The sequence below is a fragment of the Xenopus tropicalis genome, chromosome 5, assembly GCF_000004195.4.
Source record: "Xenopus tropicalis strain Nigerian chromosome 5, UCB_Xtro_10.0, whole genome shotgun sequence".
Classification (NCBI taxonomy): domain Eukaryota; kingdom Metazoa; phylum Chordata; class Amphibia; order Anura; family Pipidae; genus Xenopus; species Xenopus tropicalis.
The window spans coordinates 138,837,933-138,863,499 of record NC_030681.2 but is presented as its reverse complement, the minus strand read 5'-3'; the positions used below and the strand labels follow the sequence as shown (position 1 = coordinate 138,863,499).

At 41.7% G+C, this 25,567-nt stretch overlaps 1 protein-coding gene across 3 annotated transcripts in view; it reads left to right on the top strand.

The window, feature by feature from the left end:
- The window catches only part of rock2 (Rho-associated, coiled-coil containing protein kinase 2), a 96,607-nt gene that overhangs the window by 41,886 nt on the left and 29,154 nt on the right, over positions 1-25,567 (top strand). For all 3 annotated transcript variants that reach the window (XM_004914469.3, XM_002942181.4, XM_004914468.3), the window contains exons 2-10: positions 4,798-4,879; positions 6,373-6,473; positions 8,429-8,566; positions 8,794-9,054; positions 13,293-13,437; positions 15,671-15,809; positions 22,158-22,249; positions 23,107-23,266; positions 23,559-23,622. In XM_004914469.3, the coding sequence (XP_004914526.1) occupies positions 4,798-4,879; positions 6,373-6,473; positions 8,429-8,566; positions 8,794-9,054; positions 13,293-13,437; positions 15,671-15,809; positions 22,158-22,249; positions 23,107-23,266; positions 23,559-23,622 (1,182 nt within the window). The remainder of the gene's footprint in view (positions 1-4,797; positions 4,880-6,372; positions 6,474-8,428; positions 8,567-8,793; positions 9,055-13,292; positions 13,438-15,670; positions 15,810-22,157; positions 22,250-23,106; positions 23,267-23,558; positions 23,623-25,567) is intronic.

The window sequence follows — 25,567 nt, the reverse complement described above, 5'->3', positions numbered from 1 at the left end:
ATAAAATGTTAGAGGCTTTTTGCACCTATTGTTCTTGATTTAGACAGAAACTTGTCCCCTAACAATAGGCTGCTAATCCCCAAAAATATTCTAATGAGCCTCCAATGGGGCTCCTACAAGAGGCGTGAAATGGAGACTGGGTGAAACGGAGAAAACCAGAAGGGCTCTACTCCATTTTAAAAATGTCATTTAAATTTTGTTTTAAAGACAAATTCACAAAAGTGTCTGTACACTGTCTGTATTTCACCAAAAACTGAAAAGTGGTGGTTGAGTCGGAATTTGGGCAGATTTCTGTTTGAATATGGAGAAAATGTTTTACACCAGTTTTACCACCATTTTTACTCCAAAAAAGGGCTAACTCCACTTTTGTGTATTCCCTCCACTATCTGAAAACGATCTGTTTGAAAGACAAATTCACCAAAGTGGAGGCAGAGGTTTGTGAATAAGGCGGATAATCCATTATATCAATCTCCACTTTTTTTTTGTCTTGATATCACCACTTTTCTGAATTCCCCCCATAGGGTTATGCCATTTAGGTGGGCAAGCCTGGCCTGACGTTAGCAGTGCCTACTTCAGACAGAGTCAGCAGCTTATTGGACCATATTCCAAAACTGATGCTCTATCTGGCCAGTATCCTGCCAGGGACCTTCCAGATATCATTGCAAGAAAAACTGCAGAATGATGCAATGGTTAGTAACTACAGTAGTCGGAGATCTGGCTTCTCCCCGTATGAATACGTCTATATGGGCAAGGCCTCATACAGTATGAAAGAAAGCAGAGCTGCATATTCCTAGCAGTGCTGTTCCCTGTGTTAGTACTAGCAGGGCTCCCTGCCATATACATCTGAAGCAATCTGCTTTTTATTGCCCCAAGTGGCTTGTCTGCACTGCTTTGGCTTCGGTCAGAAGCACACTATGTGCTAACACAGGACATTCTCCCCTGTTTGTGATTCAGCTCTGTACATTGACTGTAACGCTGCAAAGCTGCCTGATTTGTCCTGGTATCCATGGCCAATAAGAAAATGAATCTCGCCAGGAACCATCTTCGAGAAAAACACACATCTACATTTACACATTTACATGCAAAACGTGTTTTAAGGCTTGATTATAGTAAAGGATGGAACATACAAAGAATCTGTCAAGACTGGGCTCCATAAAAATGTCATTCAGAGTGCCACATGTGGCCCTCAGTCCTCCAGTTGGACAGCCCTGACCTAGGGGATAGTTCTAGTTAAGCCCCACATTCTGTAACTATGCTTTTCCTGTACACCTCAGCTAAATCTAGGGGATGGACAATTTGCCCTTCTACATAAGCCAGCTGGGCACCCTAGGCAATTTGACCAGCCACCTCACCCCTGCACCCTTATCCCCCACATGCACACATAGTTGTGGTGGTAGTATGCGTACACCCTCTCGTCAGAGTCTGAGCAGCATCGGGTTGGCTGTAGCAGGGGGCAGATTTATCAAAATGTGAGTTTAGAGCTCAATATAAAACTCACCCACGTTCTATTCATTCCTGTGGGATTTTTAAAAGCATAATTATCAATGGGGGAAAGTTAGAGTTCATTATTTGCTAAATATGCTTCTAAAAATCCCATAGGAATGGATAGAATGTGGGTGAATTTTTATGTATTAAGCTTTAAGCTCACATTCTTATAAATGTGCCCCTAAGTGTTCTCCATTTCTAAACCGCCTAGAGGGCTTTTCCCCCAAAGTTTGTAAAATCTCCTTTGGTTTTGTGCTTTTGTGCATGGTTGCTTTTCCTATATACATTGTTCATTTGCTACAACCCACAGTGCACTTTTTCATTGTTTTTCTGCTGGGGGTGGGCTTCAAGGTGGGCCTGCTTTTTATGCACCTTTCTGAGCATCTTCTTCAGAAAACCCTTTTCCTATGTTGGATTTTGCTGCTGGCGTGCTTTCACTTTTCCTTTTCTAGGCACGGCCCATGGGTTAATGTAAGCTAGGTGGGTGGGGATGCTATAAAAAGCTCTTGCCTGGAGCAGTTTAATATTATCTAATGATTGCAGGTACGGCAGGCAGCGTGCCCAAGGTGTAACCTTGCCGAACTTTTCTACATTTTCCTTACACAGCTGTCTGGCCGTTTAACCCCTGGTGGTTATTAGATGGCCTTTCTGTGAGACTGTGACGAGTCTGCGGAACAAATGACACTTCTGTTTCTTAGACAGGAAAATCATAAGGTGGAGCCGGTATTGTGGAAGTAGAAGTGGGTTGCTAGTGCGGCTGCACAGGAAGTAACGGGTGAAATCGCTCATGTGTGTGCAGCTGTAGGAGAGGGGCTTTTGTTTCCTGGTTGGGGGGGGGGGGGGTAAAACATCTCACTCAACTCATATTTTCCCTCGCTGTCTGTATTATCTGTGGCTGTTACACACAGTTTCTTTTGGCTCTGGGACAGTGAGAACCTTCTCATAGCACAACCACATGCACATAGCATTGCAACCGTGAGAGAGTTTAACCCTCATTCAAAGGGGCACTTTGTAAAATTAGTATTAGTAAAATTAGTATTAATATTTAGTTTTATACAGGTATAGGACCCATTATCCAGAATGCCCGGGACCAAGGGTATTCCGGATAAGGGATCTTTCCGTAATTTGGATCTCTATACCTTAAGTCTACTAAAAAATAAATATACCATTAATCAAACCCAATAGGATTGTTTTGCCTCAATAAGGATTAATTATTTCTTAGTTGGGATCAAGTACAGGTACTGTTTTATTATTACAGAGAAAAGGGAATCATTTAACCATGAAATAAACCCAATAGGGCTGTTCTGCCACCAATAAGGGGTAATTATATCTTAGTTGGGATCAAGTACAGGTACTGTTTTATTATTACAGAGAAAAGGGAATCCTTTAACCATGAAATAAACCCAATAGGACTGTTCTGCCCCCAATAAGGGGTAATTATATCTTAGTTGGGATCAAGTACAGGTACTGTTTTATTATTACAGAGAAAAGGGAATCATTTAACCATTAAATAAACCCAATAGGGCTGTTCTGCCCCCAATAAGGGGTAATTATATCTTAGTTGGGATCAAGTACAGGTACTGTTTTATTATTACAGAGAAAAGGGAATCATTTAACCATGAAATAAACCCAATAGGGCTGTTCTGCCCCAATAAGGGGTAATTATATCTTAGTTGGGATCAAGTACAGGTACTGTTTTATTATTACAGAGAAAAGGGAATCATTTAACCATGAAATAAACCCAATAGGACTGTTCTGCCCCAATAAGGGGTAATTATATCTTAGTTGGGATCAAGTACAGGTACTGTTTTATTATTACAGAGAAAAGGGAAAACAGTTTTAAAAATTTGAATTATTTGATTAAAATGAAGTCTATGGGAGACAGGCTTTCTGTAATTCGGAGCTTTCTGGATAATGGGTTTCCAGATAAGGGATCCCATACCTGTACGAGGTTACAACACTCGTTAGATTGAATGCAGCTTCAGCCCTTACTGAGCGTGCTCAGCAGGCTTTGCTAATGTTTGCCACTCTTGGCTTTTGTACATTTTTTTTAAAGCTATTTTAGAAATTATAGAAAATAGAAAGCAACTAGAAAAAAGAAAACATTTGTAGTGTAGTCTATGATTTGTCCCTTTGAGGAATCATGGGCAGAAATATGCACAATATTCCTTTATGTTCCTGCATACATAAAGACCAAAGCCAAAAACCATAGCACATGTAGATCAGGCAGGTTCAGATGGCAGGCAATCTGTGATGTAAGTATGGCCAAACCCCTTCACTAGTTATCCTCCAGTCACCTTTCACCTGACCATTTATATACTTGTTTGCTCCACCCTTTGGAAGTGTCCGAGATGGGCGGGTCTTTGTCGGTAAATAAGTAATGATGGCGCGCCGGGTCATGTTGTAGGAAGCCCATTAAGGGCAGGCACAGGCTGACCATTTGCTGACCCACACATTACTAATCAGTATAGCTGGGATCTCTTGTTTAACCTTTTGCCTCCTAACGACCTATATACACATTTTTCTTTTTTTTAACATATGGGTAGATGTTTTAAAAAACTCTTTCTGTCAAGAGTTCTCCAACGCTACGTATGTGCCCATAGGCACCTGAGCAGTCCAGAAACTTCAGAAAGTCAGCCCTGAAACACAAAAGCTTGCCTTTAGCAGAATAAATGGCTCAACTCTGTAAGGGCCAGTATAGGTGGCCATACAACAGCCAATAAAAGCTGATGAAAGACAGGCTCAATGGCCAGAAATGGTAGAAATGAATGAAAAATGTCAGACACAAAATGTTCACATGTACAGGTATAGGACCCGTTATCCAGAATTCTCGGGACCAAGGGTATTCCGGATAAGGGGTCTTTCCGTAATTTGGATCTCCATACCTTAAGTCTGCTAAAAAATCTATAAAACATTAATTTACCCCAATAAGATTGTTTTGCATCCAATAAGGATTAATTATATCTTAGTTGGGATCAATTACAGGTACTGTTTTATTATTACAGAGAAAAGGGAATCATTTAACCATGAAATAAACCCAATAGGGCTGTTCTGCCCCCAATAAGGGGTAATTATATCTTAGTTGGGATCAAGTACAGGTACTGTTTTATTACTACAGAGAAAAAGGAAATCAGTTTTAAAATTCTGAATTATTTGATTAAAATGGAGTCTATGGGAGATGGGCTTTCCGTAATTCGGAGCTTTCTGGATAACATGTTTCCGGATAAGGGGTCCGATACCTGTACTGCATTTCATTGTGAAACTGTATGAGCCATACATTCCTGACATTGTGTTTCATTTTGTCTTCTGCAGGATGGGCTTAACTCAATCGTCCTGGATCTTGATTTCCCTGCACTACGAAAGAACAAGAATATAGATAACTTTTTAAATAGATGTAAGTAGATTTCTGTATGAGTAACACTGTCATTAAAGGGAGAACTAAAGCCTAAAAAATAAATATGGCTAAAAATGCTTTTTTATATTTTATATAGTAAACTTACTGTACCAGAGGAGTGCAGTTGCTTTACAGTAATGATATGCACAGCTTGGGTGAGTGTGTCCGTGTTACTGACATCAGTTGGGCCATTTCCTATAGTTTCAACAAAACTTCACCACCCACAGATAAAAAAACAAAAAACTATTAATGTGATACGGAAGTGGTTAGAGAGTGAATGAGTACAGTAAAGTAATATGAAAACCTTGTCCAACTGGAGGCCTGTAGGCCAAATGCAGCCTTTCAAGAGATTTCTCTGCCCTCCCCCAGTTACCAAGATCTCCATAAACCCTGTTTGTTACATTGCTGTTTTATAATAAGCCCTTCTGACATGTGAAATAGTGGATAATTGGCCCATGGCATGTCTTAAATAATACTGCCCAGTGGCATGGAGGGAAGGATTTTTCTTTGCACAGAATAGGCATTGCCAAGGGGTGTTAAGGTACAATTCTGTCTTCCCCCATGCTAAGTCCTTGGTTAAACTTACCTTCTTTTCACCCTCAGCACTGTGTGTTCACAGTTTGCTGCCTCGGGGTTAAAAATACTAGATGGGCGCTAGTATCCTGCACCCTTGGGCCACATTATTGTACCATAGAATGGGGTATGGGGCATCTTTAGGTTAGCCTGCCCATTGTCATCATGTGTTTTCAAGTTCACAAGAAGTGGCAACACGGTGAGATAAGTCACCCGTAATAAATCTTCGCTACCGCGGGCAACTAATCTCCCCGAAATGCCATCCCACCGGCAAGAATGTAAATCACTGATGGGGCAGTTTGTATGTTGCTTCGGATTTTTGAAGTTGCCTCGCATGGAAACTTATCTCCCCGTGTGTCACCTCCCTTAGGGCAGTTGCACACGGGGAGATTAGCCACCCTCTATAGCAAAGATTTATCCGAAGTAGACCAAAGTTGGCTCGCATGGAAACTTAGGGCTACTTAGGGATGGCATGTCGAGGAGATTAGTCGCCCGAAATAGCAAAGATATATCACAGGCGACTAAGCCCCCAGTGTGCCACTGCCCTTAGGGTGAAGTCACACAGAGCTACTTAGTAGCAGCTACTTGTCACAGCTACTACAAAATAAAAAAAACATGCAGAGACGTTATCAGTAAATGATCAGCATTGTCTTATAGCAAAGACACACGGATCTACTTAGTAGCAGCTACTTGCCACGGCTTCTAAAGGCCAGAGAATACCATGCCATAGACAATACTGAGAATTGCCTCTGCTAAAACACACACAGAGACAGTTTTCAGTAAATGATCGGCCTTGTCTATTTTAGCAACCATGACAAGTAGCTGCAACTAGTAGCACCCTGTGTCTTCACCCTTAGTCTGGATTCAACATTGATTCTGACAGCAGTGACTCTTTTTCATATGATTTATTTATTTTCCAGATGAAAAAATTGTCAGGGAAGTCCGCAAGCTTCAGATGAAAGCCGAGGACTATGACGTTGTCAAAGTCATTGGAAGAGGTGCCTTTGGGGAAGTCCAGTTGGTAAGGCTGTAAACGTTTTATTGAAGTAAAACGAGTCAATTGTATTATTACTAAAGGGGAACTTTCACAAAAAAGAAAAGTTTTTCGTGCTGTGTAAATATGTATTTTATAAAACAATTCTGCGTTTTGATGCAATGTTTATCTTTTTACTTCTGTTTTCTTGGAAGGCTTCTGAAATCCTCTCATGGGTGTCAGCATATATATTTTATTTTAATTATTTATCATATTTCAAAATTGTATTTTTGTGATAGTTCCCCTTTGATATATGTAGCTTTCTGCTTGCTGTAGCCCCTGAATCTTACAGAAAAAAAGGTTAATGATTATATGATTATATTATTTCTGTAAAGTATAGGGAAATGTCAGCTAACTTTCTGGAGGTCAAGTTTCAGCCTCCCATAAAATAGAGCAGTTCAGTTCTTTTAAATATAATGGGTTGATTGTTTGTTGTGCCATGTTTAAGGGCTGTGTAAGATAATAATGGAATACAAATAAGGCTATCGCACCCTTGAACATATTGAGGAGCTATAAAATTTTCTTAAAGGGCCATACCCAAAGCATGATGCTAGTAGTATTGACAGTAACAACCGGAGACACATGTTGCAGAGCTCTGTTCTAAACACTAAGGAGTATATTTATCATGCTGTGCAAAAAGTGGAGTGATGCATTACTGTTTCCCAGGGCAACCAATCAGCAATTAGATTTCAACAGTTCAAAAGTCAAAGAAAAGCATCTGATTGGCTGTTATGAGCAACATCACCAGTAATGTTTTACTCCACTTTTTACACAGCATAATAAATATACCACCTAAGTGTTGGGAGCTGGCTGCAACTGCAGTGTACCAAATTGATATCTGACCAAGATTCGATAGCAGTTGCATGGGCCCGATACTAGAGAAGAAATAAGATGTGTCCAACAACTAAAGAAAAAGAGGCCCAGGTGCACTGCCCTAGGGGAGCAGATATCACAATTTTTTTTTTGAAGAGCAGGCACTTTATGAGCAAATGTTCAGACATAATTTCTCATTAAAAGTAATTTTATTGAAGTACCATGAGCAATCGCCTTATGCGTTTCGTTTTTAGAGACCCTTAATCATAGGCATATGATTAAGTGTCTCTGAACACAAAACGCATAGGTTGATTCTTCATGGCACTCCGATAAAACTACTTTTAATGAGGAATTCTGCCTGAAGATTTGCCCCTATACAAGGAAACAAAAGGAATTCTGGGAATGAATTCCAAACTCTTAAAAAAAAAAAAAAAATCCCATTTACATGAGTTTATCCTATAGGCTAAAGCTCACCCACTGGGTTTAAAGCAGAAGCCAGGATAATAGCTGATCAGATTCCCAACTACAGACCGGTTTCGCCTTTCTTGAGGCTCATCAGTGTAGTGCAGGGTTTTCTGATCAGCTTAGGTAGAGTCACCATGTGGTTCTACAAACAAATAAATAAGGTTGAGGAAGACTGCCTCATACAGACTGTATGAGGCAGTCTCCTCAACCTTATTTATTTGTTTGTAGAGCCCCTATACAAGGGAAACCAATATCAGCTGCCAGATAGTTTGTTTAAATATGGAGTATACCCACTTTTTGCAACATTTATTTATTGCACTTAACAGGGAAAAATATGAAAGCAAAGTAAAGTCGCATTCTACTTTCTGTCCTTATGAGCACATTTGAAACAAATCAGCAGTCTGAGAAGCCCTCTGTATAAACGCCTTCCTTCCCTAAGCTGAAGCCTTTGCGATAAGAAGCAGCTTGTAATGTTTATATGGACAAGTGTGTACAATGTGACTTTTATAACGAATCCTATACCTGTAATGCATAGATTTACTGCATGAGTGGGAAAATACATTTGGAAGAGTTTCCTTTGAATAAAGCAAGGCACAGAAGAAGAAAAGGAGAAACGGCATCCCAGTGTATTTATACTCTTATACTCTTTGTTGCATTTCCAACAGGTTCGACACAAAGGTTCTCAGAAGGTTTACGCTATGAAACTCCTTAGTAAATTTGAGATGATCAAACGATCTGACTCTGCCTTTTTTTGGGAAGAAAGAGATATCATGGCCTTTGCAAATAGCCCTTGGGTAGTTCAGGTAAGGTGTTTGGTCGTTGACGCTTCTAGGTTTCCAAATTTCTTGGTTGCATTAGTGTATGTATATTAGTGTATTAGTATATGCTCCTGTGCATGTCCCCCACTCCGTTCCCCAATCTGTATTCGGTGCTGGGTATGCTTACATGAAAGGGGTATAAGTGTGCATACTGAAGAACATAACACTGCCATTATTCCATCTGAACCCGTTATTCCCCTGCTCCTCTGCAGCTTTTTTGTGCCTTTCAAGATGAGAAGCACCTGTATATGGTGATGGAATACATGCCAGGGGGCGACCTGGTTAACCTGATGAGTAATTACGACGTGCCTGAGAAATGGGCTAAGTTCTACACGGCGGAGGTTGTCCTGGCCCTCAATGCCATTCACTCCATGGGTTTGATACACAGGGATGTGAAGCCTGACAACATGCTCTTGGATAAGTACGGGCACCTGAAACTGGCAGACTTTGGCACATGTATGAAGATGGACCAAGTAAGTATAGCAGGGATGGAGCAGCTGGTTCTTTACATCAGGGGTACATTACCTTTACTCTGAGGGTTCATGTCCAATGCTGTTTTATTGGTCTTTTGTCTTTAAGTATTGGGAGGACCTACTGCACGGAATGTAAAGTGATACTGATATCAGTATCGGTATCGGAGTGATTCCTGAAATTTGCAGGAAATGTGAGAATCACTTTAAAATCATGTATCTGGCTATTACTGGTTGAAGCTAAACCTTTACCTCCTGGTAGCAGCTCATTCATTACCTGCACATTATAGGAGAAGGAAAGTCATTTTAGCATTTTACTGCCAGTAGATTAGCCACATTAGTGCCACCTAGAATGCTATATTTATTCTGCAGAAAGCATTACCATACCTGAGTAAACAGCCCTAGAAGCTCCCTCTGTTTGTTTAAGATAGCAGCTGCCATTTTAACTTGGTCTCCTGCTGCAGCTCTAGAGCTGATGGGCCAGAGCACACGTGTTGTCAGTGTCCCCTACCAGCTGGATCGTTGCACTTCCCCCAGGCCCTATGTTATGGTGGCCAGTCAGTGCCGCAGCAATGAGGAAGGTATGTTGGAAGTCAGTAAAGGTGGTGGTGTTCTCTTAAAGTGATACTGACACAGTTCTGGAAAAAACCTGGAATGTCTGTCAAATATCCTCTTTCCAGAATACAGTGGGATTAATGTAATAGCAGATGGTCTTCAGGTCTTCTGGTCTGAGAACCAACATCTCATTGGTTGTTATATGTTACTAGACATGCAGCAAACTTTTTACCTATTGTGTAATGACACCAAAAGCATTTACGAATTACAAAGCAGTGCAGTATTATGGCCTTGTGCTGTTTGAGGTAGCTTAATTACATTTAACTCTTTTCTCTCTAAAGACAGATTTAATTTTTAAATTTCAGGTTTAGGTTAATGTCCCACGGAGTGCGCTCATGTTAGATCTCTGCTACCGCGGGCGACTACCCGCACCGAGATGCCTTTCTACCGGCAACAATAGGAGTCGCTTGTGGAAAGGTCTACACATCGCTTTGGCTTTCCGAAGATGTGCGCCAAAGCGATCAGTGTGTAAGCCTTTCCACCATTGACTCCTATTGTTGGCAGTGGCATTTTGGAGCAGTTAGTCGCCCGCTGTAGCAGAGATCTTTGTCGTGCGACTAACTTGCTCCATGTGACATTAGCCTTAAACATCAAATTGCTTGCTATGTCTTGGTTTTTGGTCCATCTTACCAAGACTACTGAAAACACAGTGATAGAACCTTATATTCATGTATTTATGTTCTATACTAGTGAATTTAAGGGGGTTCACCTTCAGGTTAACTTTTATTTTGTTATAGAATGGCCTATTCTTATTTTGTCAATTGGGTTTTAATTCATCATTTTTGTTTTTTTTTTTTAAGTTTTTTAATTATTTCCAATTTTTAAATACGGGGGGTTGCTGACCCAGGCAGCCAAAAAACTCTTTGATCTGTAAGGCTACACTTTTATTGTTACTTTTTATTACTTTCTATGTGGGCACTCCTCATTCGTATTCTTCTCTGTTTCAAATCACTGCCTGGATGCTAGGCAAAATTGGACCCTAGCAACCAGATCCCTGTTGAGAGAGCTGCTAAACAAAAAGCTAAATAATTCAGAAACCGCATATAGTAATAAATGAAGACCAATTGCACATTGTCTCAGAATAGCACTTTCTACATCAGGGGTGGCCAGACCCGGTCCGGTCGCGATCGACCGGGCCGACACAGAAGCGCAGGGTGCGTGCGTACGTACGCATTCACGGAACACTTCCGCAACCCCTGGCTTGATCGCGGTCCACCAAGAATCCTCTGGGGATCGACTGATGGGCTGCGATCGTCGTATTGGCCACCCCTGTTCTACATCATACCACAGTTAAAGTGAACTGGGGCATTGTTACTTGTGCCTTTAGTCCGCTGTGTTACGCGGTTACTTGTGCCAGGTGAGGAGGGGAGACTGCCTGCGCTGTTGCTATGTACTTGGGAAGCTTCTTTGTGCTACACCTGCCTGGAAATAATTTTGCTATCCATCTGTTTAGGAGCTGCCAGCAAGTCTGGCTGAGGCTCTTGGGATTTAGAGTTCAGTCAGTAGCTGTGCAAGGACATGCTGGGTTCCAGTAACGCCAGACTGGATGGCTGCCTATAGTGCACAGCCAGGAGCTGTTGATATAATCATCTTTGTTGCATTTGTACAGGGACGTCTCTCGGGCTCCTTTTATGGTAATGCTGGCACCTCTAGGCTAATGGCAGTGGTTTTAGTGCGCTATGCTGGGATTGCTTCATTTTATGGGAGCGCAGTGCATTCTGGGTAGAGACAGATATCAGCCCTGTTATATTGTTCCTGGAGTTGCCTTTGTACACGCTGATGACTGCTCTCCTTCATATGGGCCTAGCTGATATTAATAACAGCATGATGTACATTTAGAACCCCCTTCACTTCCCCGGCCAAGCTCCGTCGCCCCATACATGTCGTAAATATAAACCCTGTCACTGCAAATCTTTAGTATCTAGAGTTTATCTGTTCTGATCAGTTTGAGCAGCTGCCCCCAATTCTGTCTCTTACAGCGCCATCTACTGTAAGACATTTAGTAATACATTTTGGACTTGTAAATGAAGGAAACATGCCAGAACCCTGGAGGTGGTGTTGCACAAAAATGAATCACACACCCACGCTCATACTGATGGCTGTACATTGCTATTTATAAGTTGTACTGTAGGTCTGTATATTGTTTGACTGTAAGGGTAGAGCAGGCACTAGAGCGGGGGCCAATGCTTATGAAAGACGGCTTTGGCGCAATAGCATGTTTTGGAGGTGATGCTTGAAAATGTGGGCCCATGAAGATTTCTCCTCCATTAGTCGCTTATTCCCCCGGCAGCAGGGCTGCATATTCAGTGACACATTCATGGCTTGGGCTGAGAGATGACAGAGACAGGCATATATGCAACTGGCAGATGTGACTCACTACAAACTAAGCCAACTCATAGAAGAAAGATACGCAGAGCATGGGGGTTATACTATCCTTTTTCCCCACCGGTAAAAACCTTTGATATTTAAGAAATTCTGAATGAAATGCAATGAATAAGGTCTTCTCTGTAAATACTTTCAGTCCTGGCTTAATCATATTTATGAATAACCAAAGCTTGAGTAATAATCAGGATTTTTATATCCGGTTTAGCAGCTTTTATGGAAATCTAATCTAGATGTGCTGAGGTCTGCTGACCTGAGAACCCTGTGTAGGACTCCTCTATTTTTAATTTTGGCTGGGACGTGAGGGATCTGGAAAGCTACTGCTGAAAGGCCATGTAAAGCCTACATTTGCCTACAATGTATATCAGTTGGGCACATCTCCCCCACCCAATTGGCATTATTTGTACTGCATATATCCCCTCTGCTTGCCAGCACCATCACATTTTCCTAAATCAAATAGCAGCTTTCACCCGGTGGCCATTTTTCCTCTGATACATAATCAGATACATTTAAATCTGCAAACAGCACACACACACAGACCCTTATTCAGCAAACATTTCAGCAAGAATACACTTCACTGGCTGCTAGACTGGAGGGTGTGTTTAGTAATCTGAGTTTAGAACAACTGAGCATGCCCACAAGCCAGAAGACAAAGCAAAATCCTAAGGGAGGGGGTTACTAAATAATAAAGAGTTAATCCCAAGCTGCAGGCATACCTTCAGTTCTCTCAATAGTGCCCTTAAGTCTCCCCATATTTCTCCCGATCAGATGATCAGAAGCCTCATAGGAAAAACAAATGCTGAGCTCTGTAAAGAAAGTTCCCATAATGCCTCACTCCTGCACCTAGACCAGTGTACATGTTCAGTTTGTAAGACTATGAGGAAGCTTCCTGCTGATTGGCTCAGATCCACTTTCCTAAGGGGGAGGGAGTTCTTAGCATTCTTGAGGTGGGAGGGAGCAGGAGTGGGGAGAGAGGAGAAAACTGCGTGTCTCTGGCACAGGAAAACAAAGAGACAACAAATCCTGTTTCTTTTGACAGATGACTCTTTCTGATGAAGCTTACTTAGTTTTTACCTTTCCTTCTCCTTTAAGGAGATGTTGCAGCCTTACTATTAACCTCTGGACAACCAGTGTGGCAGGTATTGAAATATTTTAAAGAGGCTGTTCACTGATTAAAATTTTGTGTGTGATTTTTACTTATTGCTGTCTTGGTTTCTGATTTTTGCTGTCTCTGCTTCCCCTAGACAGGCATGGTGCGCTGTGATACCGCTGTTGGGACCCCAGACTACATATCTCCCGAAGTGCTGAAATCTCAAGGAGGTGATGGATACTATGGCAGGGAATGTGACTGGTGGTCTGTGGGGGTCTTCCTGTTTGAGATGCTAGTTGGTAAGTGGTTCCATAGTATCTTTTTAGCCTTCATATTTAGTAATGGTTATATCGTCCTCTCTCATGCAGGTTCCTATGTACTGTTCTACCTGCATGTCTATTTAATGTGACCATTTGATTGACAATTTGAACTGCAGGAATAAAGTTCCCTATCAGGTCAGCCTAGCTTCTGATTGGTTCCTATCCTACAGTGCAGTGTGCATAGTGCCGCCGGCCCCCTCTGCACAGCCTGGGAAAGGAGGCAGGAGGTGGGCAGGACTAATAGGATTTTGCAGAAAATTTCAATAAATCAGCCTCAAACTGAAAAGCGCTGGCACATTCTTGTTTTTTTCATACTTTGTACATTGTGCCCTGTTACATACATACATTGTTATTCTGTGACATTTTTTTTAAATTTTCCTACAGATCTCCTGCATTGCCACCTACCCCCCTCCCTTAATGAACCCCTTTCCTTAATTTTTGTTGTGATGACTGTTTTTAACGAGAATCTATCTTTTTCTTTAGAGTAAGAAAGCACTCCTGGTTTAAGGGAATTGTAAGGCAGCTTTACAGATATCTTCTGCTCATGTTTAATAACTATATAATAAATATTGATGAATGTTACTAAATACTCTCTGACACAGGAGCATTATGTATATTAGCTATAGTCTTCCTTTAACAAAGACCAGGGCCCTGTCTGTTGGTTTCCTTTGAATTATAGATAAGGAAAGCCGCAGATTCCTACTGTGTTGGTACAAGGTTATTAAAGCACGTGGCTACAGTGCCAAGCTATGTTAGCTAGTGTACATTGGCACTGATCATTATGTGCTGCTCAGAAGGTCAATATTGTCCTTTTCTCTTGCAGTTGGTTGATCAGAGTAAATGAATTAGTTCTTTGCTGAGCTGGAAGTTACTGTAGATAGTTGTGTGCCCGGCTCGTGAGCCGGAAATGCCTGTGATCCAAGGCAAATGGGCTGTGTCAAGCTTGGGTCATGATTATCTCATTTCCAGTCCATTATGCTCACTGTGCTTCCCTGGAAATTCCTACATGGCATTGCCCTAACTCCCGGCATCCTTACCCTGGCATTGCCAAGGCATTCTGTGGGGCATGCATTGCCCCAGCTCCCGACATCCTTAGACTTTGTGAGACTTTGTGCACATAAACATTAATAAGCAGTTTCACCATGTGTTCATGTTCAGCACACCTTATAATGGTACCTTAACACAGTAGGAAGTTTCAAGATGCCTCCAAGGCCAGATTAAATCTGGTATTGCTCCAGCTACCAGCAACCCCCAAAAGGTATTAGCCTCAACTCTTTTCTAGGGAGTTAAACCTAATTTCCAGCCTTCTGTATCACCAGTCTGTGTAATCAGTTTTTACACTTTTTTTTGTCACCATTTAAGGCATTATTCCAGTCTCTAGTCCAAATCTGGGAACTTCTAGTTCAACCTAAATATATGGTGGGTGATTTTGGCATATTTTTTTTGACAGCACCACCACAGTAGGCAAAATGGACCAAAAATTGCTGTATGTGCCATAGACCTTAAAAAGCATTATAAATCACCAAGTTGCAGCTACATGGGTATAGTAAAACAGTTATTGGCTTCAGACCGCCTTTTTAGGGGTATATTGTAGATAAAGGTACTTATGTTACTGTATTCTATGTATGGTCTAGCCCTGGAAGCTTTATACTCTGATTAGTGATAGGTTGATTGTAGCCTCATTTCAAAGTTGCACACAGATACATACTGGGCAATGTGATAAAAACCACAAATTTTCATTTAGTCTTAAGCTGGCCATACTTGTGGCGATTTTTGATCTTTCGTGTTGTCGTTCCAACCCTCCTCTAACGTTCAGAGCTGAATCGTCAGATATGTAGGTAGAAACAATAGGATTTCAACCTCCTTCTGCCGATTGATACCTGAAGGCAGATTTTGCTCAGGTGCCTTCAATGGCGCCCGATCAAAATCTTTTATCTCGCCCGATCGGTGAGTCGACCGATATCTGCAGCCTTCTGAGATATTGGTCGCCTAGCTGACTTGCCATACATGCACCGAATATCGTACGAAACGAGGTTTCGTACAATATTATCGGTGCGTGTATGGCCAGCTTTATAATCTAAACCAACCAACTGGCAAACTAGCCTGGATACAAGACCTGGCGCCAATTCTGCAACTTTCTTTGTGTTTCCACCAACAAAACCAAAAAAAAAAGCTGTTACAGTAGGTGCAGTAATATTTCGTTTTCTTTCAGGGGATACCCCATTTTATGCTGATTCACTGGTTGGAACTTACAGTAAAATTATGGACCATAAGAACTCGTTAAACTTCCCTGAAGATGTGGAGATCTCAGTGCATGCCAAGAACCTCATTTGTGCTTTCTTGACTGACAGGTAAGCATAGAGAGCAGGATCTAGCAGGGGTAGAGAGGGAAGTGGTATTCTGTCAGTAGCAAGCCAATTGTAGCCTGTTAAATTCTGTTATTGTGTTTATATGGCTGTGATGGTAGAGCATTCTTTATGCAAGTAATTGCCAAACTGGCAGTGGGGAGATTAAATCCCAGTTAGGATAAGGTTTGGGTGGAATACATTACCTATATGCTCCTGTATGTAAGGGTGCCTCAGACCAAAAGTAGGACCTCCAGTGGGGACTTGAATTAAGTTGATAAACCACTGTTTTTTCATTCAGTAGCCTAGTGTTTTCTGTGTCTTATGTTTTAAGGACAACCTTAACAAAAACTTCATATAGCGGCCTTCAGGCTCAAGATAATTTTGTACATTTGCCTTATATAAGTTGTCTGTAACGCAACTATACATATTCTAACACAAAATCTATTAAATGTTTCTAAATGTAACTTAGTGAGGTCATCAGTTAGTTATACATGGTGATCAGCTAGTTATACATGGTGCTTAGTGATGCCACATTTATCATACAACACTTTTTGTACCGTGACCTGTGTACATGGTAACTGATCAATCAGCTGGCCGGCCAAGCAGACTGATACTTTGAGTGACCATGATATTGCCCCTTTTTTGTTGTTCCGGTTGCTTGGACCAACCAACCAATCGGTACTGCACAAGAGAAACTGTTAACGTGCTAGTTTACATGTATTGGATAACAGTAAATCAGCAGGTGAAATTTTCAACCTACACCGGCTTTATCAACAAACTAGCCAATATCAATATAATTTCTGATTGGTTGGCCAGCACTCATGTACTGCAAATTGATTGTACAAAAATTTAATTATAAGTGTAAGTGTATGGCTAGCTTTGGCAGGGGCCCAAAGATGTGTCTTTATGATATGTCTCATTGTTTACTTTCAACTTGATTCTAAAAGCCGGAAAGTCAAGAACAGCAAAACATTTCCAGTAGGCAGCAGTGAGAAAAGGCTTTGGGCAAGGCTTATCAGAATTAGCAGTAGGTAAAACAAAACATAGAGTTTGTGGCCGGCACGTGACTGTGTACTTAGGGCATGATTCCCAGCATTATTTCATACTGCTGTCTAATGGACAGATCAAAAGCCCCATCCTACTATCTGACAGCTTAAAGGAGAAGGAGAGGTAAAAACTAAGTAAGCTTTATCAGAAAGGTCTATGTAAATACAGCCATAAGCACTCACAGAAACGCTGCACTGAGTCCTCTATCAAAAGAAAGACAGGATTTATTGTCTCCTTTTTTGTAAACGTGTTTTTAGGGTATCTGACTTCCTCTCCTTAATTCCTGGGGCCAGAGTCTGCAGCTCTCTCCCCTCTCTTGCTCCCCCTCCCTCAAGAATGCTAAGAACTCCCCCCTCCCTTAGGTATGTGTAATCTGAGCTATAACAGCTAGAGCTATACAACAGGAAGCTATGAAGACCAAGCTAAAATGGTAGCTGCAATCTTAAACGAAGGGAGCTTCTAGGACTCTGGACTCTAGGATTCTTCAGAATAAACATTGTGTGGCACTAATGTGGCAAATCTATTGGCAGTAAAATGCCAACATAACTTTTCCTTCTCCTTTAAAGGGACAGTAACATATAAAAATGAAAGTGTTTTAAAGTAATGGCAATATAATGTACTGTTGCCCTGCACTGGTAAAACAGGTGTGTTTGCTACAGGAATCCCACTATAGTTCATATAAATAAGCTGCTCTGTAGCCCCGGGGGGCAGCCATTCAATCACAGGATACACAGTAGATAACAGACAAGCTGTGCAGAATCCCATTGTATTCTACTGAGTTTTATCGGTTATCTGCTGTGTAACCTGTGCCTTTCTCCTTTTTCAGCTTTGAATTGCTGCTGCCATAGCTACACAGCAGCTTGTTTATATAAACTTTGGTAGTGTTTCTTAGAAACAAAGCCACCAGTTTTACTAGTGCAGGGCAACAGTACATTATTTTTTTTTTTTAAATCACTTTAAAACACATTTTTTGTTTTTTCGGTTACTGTTCCTTTAAGAGCCTAGTCAACTTTGTGCCAATTGTTTTGCTTTACTGGGTTGGTCACCCTGTTGCGCAGAAATATAGAAAATTTATTCTCGCCATCATTCATTTGTTTAGCAGGATTTCCCTCAGCTTATTCGAAAGCTGCACAACTCTGAAGTGTAGGGTATTCTATACATCCTTTATAAATCATGCATAACATTTTTATCTGCTATCGCTGGAAGCCCAGTAGGAGGGAACACAGTACCATGATCAAAGAGCAAAGCATTTAAATAGCTTTTGAGTGTCAGATTTTCTGCGACTTCCAAAGTTTTGAAGGTGGTATATGAATAATACATAATTGCTTTGTGTTATTTCAAAGCCTACACAATTTCTGACAGGAACTCAAGGGGATTTGCTGCAGGATCGCTGCTTTGCCGGCACAGTTTTGCCGCTCTCTCAGAACTTTAGTATTAGCTTTTATTTCTTATTAAAGAAGCTCCAGCCTCACACAGATTTGCAGGTTATTTAATATAATAGAGAAGTTTAAGCAAGTCATGTGACATAACTTACATCATTTAGCACCAATTATAACTGCTGACATCACTTGGCACAGTTTATAAGGATGTGCTATGATATTTTATTTGTACCCTGTGTGAGCCAGGGATGCCAGGTTTCTAAGAATTCTTGTTCAGTGCCTCTGTCTAATTCTGTTCATATCCGCATTATGACATATACTTTATTAACTCATTTTGGCATCTGAGGGGTGTTTTTTTTCTTCACTTTGGAATAACGTTTAGGCTACAAGTCTGGGTGTTTAGCTGAAATTTAGCTAAAACTCCCAAATGCGGGGAGCAAAATGCCAACTTCATCCAGATGGTATGGGTATGCCCACTAATAGCCAGATTCTGGAAAGAAGTCACGGAGTATATACAAGACAAAGCAGGCTTTCCCAAAATTTTTACACCAGAAATCTGCCTCCTCGGTGGGGTCGATGAGGTAGTAGAACTTAACCACCAAAGAGATCTCTGGAGAACTCTCCTATTTATGGCCAGGAAAACCATAGTCATTAATTGGATGTCCCCCAACGCCCTGACACTAGGGCAATGGTTAGCCTCAATCAGCTCTAGACTTCCGCTAATTCAGTTGACATATATATATATATATATCGAGATGCTGCCCCCGTAAATATGAGAAAATATGGGAGAACTGGTCACTAGGAACGAGCTAGAGGGACTTTCACCCCCTCACTGAATGGGAACCTCAGATTAAATTACTAATGCTATGTATTGATGCTGATACCTATACTAATCTGCTAAGATTTAGCTTTAAAAGATAAGTTCTTGTTTTGTATTCTCTATTGTCTGTATCCCATTTAAACCCACTGCCTGATGAAAGTGCAGCCATTGATATGAAGTTGGATTTAGATATAAATGTGTCTCCCAGTCCAAGGTAGGAGTCATTGGAGCTCTTTTCTGTGATAGGTCAGGGAAAGGCATTAAACATCTGGACCCATTGGGACTATGATATGGACTAAACGGACCTACAGTACTGGCATAGTCTGGGGAAAGCATAGAGCTCTCAGGAGCAGTTTAATTTAGTTTTTTTTTTTGTTCTGTTTGTGGCAGTTGTCCTAACAGGTGACCAATGCATACACCTGCATGGCTGGCAATGTAAGAATAGGCGCAGATCTCATAATGCCCAATCAAATGCTTGCTTTCATTGATATACAGTAAATCAACATATGCTAACTGTTGATTGGCTGGTATGGGTTACTGAAACCACCCCTGTGTTTTCAAGCTTATTAGGAGGCCTAGTAACACCAAAAGCTTAGGTTTTGTGTGCCTTTCAATAGATTGTATGTGCTGCCATTCATGTTTCAGTAGGGCTATGGTGGCACACATTTGTAAATGAGATAACAGCTAAGTTGTGTGGGATACAGTTGGTGTGTGTAAACCTGAAGATGCAATAAACAGGGGCCAAACAGAATTCCTGGCACTCTGCACACCTACAGAATAAAAACCTATTCAGTATAACATAGCACTGCTGCTCCTTTGTGTGTTATTGGTAATTTGAATTAGACCCAGCAGTGGGAAATGTACTTGTCATCTTGAAGGGATTTGGAAGCAGGCCTGGGTCTGTGGGAAGGACACCACAAAGGTGCCTTTATAGGCTGCACAAAAGGAAATCCGGCCCTGTATGGAAGCTGTGTCACAGAGCACTGACAGCAATTAAACGCATAGCTATTCTTCCCTCATTACTGGAGGGGCAGAGTCTTAATAAGACAAATACAATAAACAGCAGATGGTTCCACACTGTGCAGGAGGTCCTTAATGCTAGTGGGCTAATGAGGGGCAACTTTGTGTGGTATTTGTAGCCTTGTGGGAATGAATTCCCTGATACCAGGAAGGAAGAGATTCTTGTGTGGAAATTACCTGCTGCCCTCACCACTTCCTGGTTTGGATCCCATGATGTAACTTGTTTCAGGGGGGCAACTATCTGTGTCTAAACTAAGGTGTCTGTATTAGAGCAGCCATTTTACTGCAGGGCACAGTGATCTAGTCACCTCCGTCTACTTGTTTCGATTTAGACAGTTTAGACAATTGCCCCCTGAAACAAGTCACATTATGGGAACAAAACCAGGAAGTGGTGAGGGCAGAGTTGTCCTTAGTTAGCCCGGTAACATTAAGTACTTCACCGGTTTGGGCAAAGTTTTTTTTTTTTGTTTGTTTGTTTTTTGGGAAGATCAGGTAGTGTTTTTATGCGCTTTCACTACATAAGCCCAGAACGACACAGAATGAGCTCATGTATAATTTTCCTTTAAAGTGGGGCTCCACCCAAAAATAGTGGAAAGAAATTGTAATTCCAAGAAACTCTCTGCATTGCATCAATTTTAAAACCTTGGTTATTAGTTATTGTTAAATGTAACTGAAAGTGGCAAGGCTGGAGCTCGAGGTAGGCAGGAGAGACATGTGCCTAGGGGCAATTTGGGAGGGGGGGCAAAGGGGTGCTTGGCACGTACCTCTTCTGCCTCCTACCCCTACTCTTGTGACTGTGCTTGTTCAAAAATGTTTATACACTCATTACAAATGTGCTCAAACCAGTGGAGGTGACTGGCTGGGTTGCCTTGGGCTCCCTGCCGGCTTGGTCTGACACTGGAAAGCTGTTTGTTTATTCCTTTTCTCTGCTGTGCCCTCCAGTTTTGTTCCTGAGCTTCTGCTACACCTTTTCAGAAGTGAGAAGTGACAGTGCAGGGACTATAAACACTCACGCAGACTGCTTTCAGTAGCAGTGTTATTTACAAAAAATTTTAAAATTCTTTTTGAATGCTTTTAATAACTGTATTTGGTGGTGTTCTCCTTTAACATATTAGATAAGAAATCACCTTGGAGTTTGACTTCAAAATAATCAAGTAATTTCCCCCACAGAGTAATTAATGAGCATGTTTCAAATTAGAAAGCTACTGGTTTGTTTGTAAGTAAATTTCCCCTTTAATTTAGTGAAATAAAGGAATTTTTGTAAAACTGGCTAAATAGCACTCTTTATGGATTCCTCCTTTCCTGTACGTGAGGAAGGTGCAGACAGAGAGACGTCTCATGCATAGGAGAGAGCTCATTTCACCCCCCCCCCCCCGCAGCCTGTAGGTGCCTAGAGAATCCGTATTTCTTTCACTTGAATAAGGGACCCAGTGTAGAGGGCACCGTGCACCCCCACGGATCACTGTCAGGCCTGTTTTACTGACTCTCTTGTGACTCCCTGCAGCCAATAAAAATATTGACAGTGAGGCGAATTCATAGAATTCAACTTTACTTTGCAGAAACCATTGATCGGTTCCTTCTCTGGAACTGTTTGTTTATACATCGCTTACTAGAACTTGACGGTGGGGTTTGTGCGTTAACTCTTAAGGGAGGCAGAAGAGCTTCTTTTGGATCCTCTGCAGCCAAGGGGTTAAGGAATATTGGCAGTACAAGTGCAAACTTCCATATGCCTCCCTTGTCATATGGCTTGGCAGCAGCCTCTGAAAGGATCCTTTTTAATTTAAAATGCTGGCCAATATTGGCTGAACTTCCTTTTGCATGAAGGATCGGGGTGGAAAACGGCTTCATTCTACACGTGGCATTTTAACAGGCTGTCTGTTTCCCCCCCGCTTGCTCTCAAGTATTAATCTCACGCTGCAGGATCGGCAGAGCTGGGCTGAAGCCCACTCTATGGAATTGATAGCACTTGGGGGATAGCTGCCTTGGAAGGTTTCTAAGCAGTCCGTAGAATAATAATACATTGCACGAATGGATGTCACTTTGGTTTTTCCAGATGTAACTTTCTGATTGCTTTGCTATGCACAGGGAGGTCCGTCTCGGGAGGAACGGAATCGAAGATATAAAGCAGCACCCTTTCTTCAAGAACGACCAGTGGAACTGGGACAACATTCGTGAAAGTAAGTGCGTGTGCCGCAGTAAGGTGGGTCACGCTATGCGGGGGTAGGGGGCTGATCCAACCTTGTATTTCTGTGCAAAGACCCTAAGCTTGGCGTGTACAGGTGGAAATAGATATGCCCTACCTACACCTCTCTAGTTGTTCTGCAACAACTGCAAGGATTCAGGGAGTTATAGTTCACCAGCTCAATAGATTGGACATTTGTGTATGTGTAATATATGCAGTACTAATAGATACGCAATAAAAAGTCGTATACTGCTGGCAGATTATTTTTTTTCATTTATAAACTGAAAAAAATTCCAGATACTGCCAGTCTGTATGTATAATGTATAATATAAGTATATAAAGGTAAACAAAGCTATAGATTGGTCTCTCTGATTCCTTGGCTGAGTTAAGTGCATGTTAAAGTGCATTTTAAAATCCACTGTTTCATGCCGCAGACTGTGTAGTGGACCTGCAGGAAGAAGAAGGATGTTTGCGGTACGTGGAGGGGGGTGGCAAGGGCTCTGACCAGTATTTAGCAATAGGAGGACAAAGATCCCAGTATTTGGAGCTTATCAATGTCACCGTTGTGTAGAATTACGCCACACTGAATTCTGCGTACCTCTGCAGCCTCAGTTAAAAACGCTATGACTACAATTATCACAAAAAATTTGAATAGTTCATTTTCTCGTTATATAGGGAAATCCAATAAATAGTCCTCCTCCTCTTCTGGACAGTGTTATGTGGAACCAATCTTTCCTGTGCTGCGGATCAGTTTAACAGTTCCTTATCTCCAGACCTCTATGTTCTAGGCTGGAGCCAAGTGTTGTAGTGGAATAACTCATGCCAAGCTGTTTTATCCCTCCCTGTTTCCAGCGGTTGCACCTGTTGTGCCCGAGTTGGCCAGTGACATCGACACCAGTAACTTCGATGACATCGAAGATGACAAGGGAGACGCGGAAACGTTTCCTAACCCGAAGGCCTTTGCAGGAAACCAACTGCCTTTTATAGGTTTCACCTACTACCGTGAAAATCTGTAAGTGTGCCAGCAATACATATGCACACAGTCTCCAGCTAAGCACTAGGCAGGGGTCCTTTCAAGGTCTGTTCTGGAAGAAATAAATGTCATTCTAGTAAGATAGGAATATGGAAAGCAGCCATTGGTTTAACCCTTAGCCGTGTTTGGTCATCTTCACATGACATCATTGTTTAGAGATTAAACATAATATAAATACTTTGCACATTGTTTAGGAGTCTACTTCTTTGCCCAAGTATTATTACGAGAGAGAACTGTTTTATGTCTTTCTCTTAACATTTTTTTTTTTTAGATTACTAAGCGAGTCTTCCCGAAACTGTAAGGAGAAAAATTCATCTGCCCAACCAATGAAAGAGGTGAGTACAATAGTGGCACCTGAGCAGGAAAGCCTTGCATTGGAAAGGTTATGCTGAGCACTGAGGGTGGATAAAATCACTGGCAAGGTTGGTTGCGGTAGAGTAATGGGCACAGGAGCTGCATGCAGCATACCCACAGCTATACCCACAGATTTAGTTAGTGTCCTCTCTTTCTTGGTATTTGACGAGTCTAGTTGGTGCTGGTGGTGGGGCTTTATAGAGCTACATGTCAGTGTTGGTATCTTCTGCGTCAGTCGCGGCTGAGGAAAAAAAAATGTCACTTTCTCTGGAATGGCTATATTTGCAAATGAATGCACCTTCAGCTTAACTAAACAACAACACAATCAGCTGAACCTGGTCACACCCTCAATCTAAGCACCAACACAATTAACACTTAGATTCCCCATACTGGCTTGTCCATGTATAGGTTTAATTCATGTAGACTGCAAGTAAATACAGAAAATCTTACAGTCAGATTTAGGCTGATAGGTGTAACAGGAACTCTCTAATGCTCTCTAAAAGAATTCATAATTATGGTTGCTTCTCTACTGTTTTTGAAGTCGATAAGAGCCCTTATCGATGCCTTGACATTATACAGTTGTTACCATCAGTCTGCTTCTGGTGCGTGTTAGTCCATGTAGAAGCTGTCTGAGGATTATGGGAATTGTAGTGCATGTTCTTACAGATGAGTTGGAGAGTATGACCATGTACAGGTTGCTAGAATGATTTAGTTTATTAAAGTCTTGGTTATTTGCTTAGTCCTATCATAGGCGCCAGTTGTTGCATTCCTTGCCATTATCTGGAACGTTGCCCAGTTGGGTGCTATGAAATGACAGAGCTATTGCTTAACCCAATCTGATTGGCGCCAGGCTTTTGCAGTGACATTGTGACACCTCTCCCTCCTTCTGGCTCAGAGCTTGTTTTATCAGAAAGTCCAATCACGTTTCCTCCTTCGGCAGAGCGTGGCTGTATGTGTGTGTTTTGGATTAGCTCTGATTGCCTTTAAAGGCCCCCCCCCCTTCCTTGCCTTGAGCATCTGATTTTGGCATTTTTATGGCTGTCGGATCCTAACAAAAACCAAGCTGATTTAAGATTAAAGCTGTTTAGTAGAAGAAAAGCGCCAGATGTCCGTGATTAGAGGGTGTCTGATTTTCTGGAATGCAAGAATCTTACTTGGTGTCCAGCATAATTTGGGAACGTACCAGCATTTTTATCAGACAAAATTTTGATTTATATATGTCCAACCTGCAGCTGTCACAATTAGTTGCATTGGCCAGCAGGGGGCACAGGGTGCTGAAGTATATATGAAGTGGATTTTAAGGGAGATTTGGGGAGACACATGACATATTATAGAAAGATACATAAAATATTAATAATGGATGCCGTGCTGCAGTATTTTAAGAATATGTCTAACCACAAATGGGCTTTGACACCAAATGTTGTAATGATTTCTAGATAGATTCAGATGCCCTTGCACCGCTTTCTGAATTCATTGGTAAGCCAGCCTCACAGTTTTGAAACCTCTACTGCTAGAGTAGGCAGTATGGTCACACAAATTGGGCATAATCTGGTAATTTGATTATCATCCAAATACTGTATCAAGCTGTATCCACTACAGCAGTGCTGTCCAACTGGCGGCCCGCGGGCCGCATGCGGCCCTCGACCCCCCTCTGTGTGGCCCCCCACCTGTCTGGCTGCTTTGATGGCTTAATTTTGTATCAGTACTGAGATTAACTGCCCCCCCCCCCCGCATGGTTATCACCTCAGATTCAGGCTGTAAACCCTCTGCATTGTTTAAAAATGTAATCCCCTGTGTTGTTCACACCTTTTAATCTCTGCATTGTTTACCCCCTGCAGTGTTCACACCTCAGGCTCAGGCTGTAATCACCCCCATTGTTCACTTCTTCACCACATTGTATGTACTGCCTGGCCTATACTGCCTGTG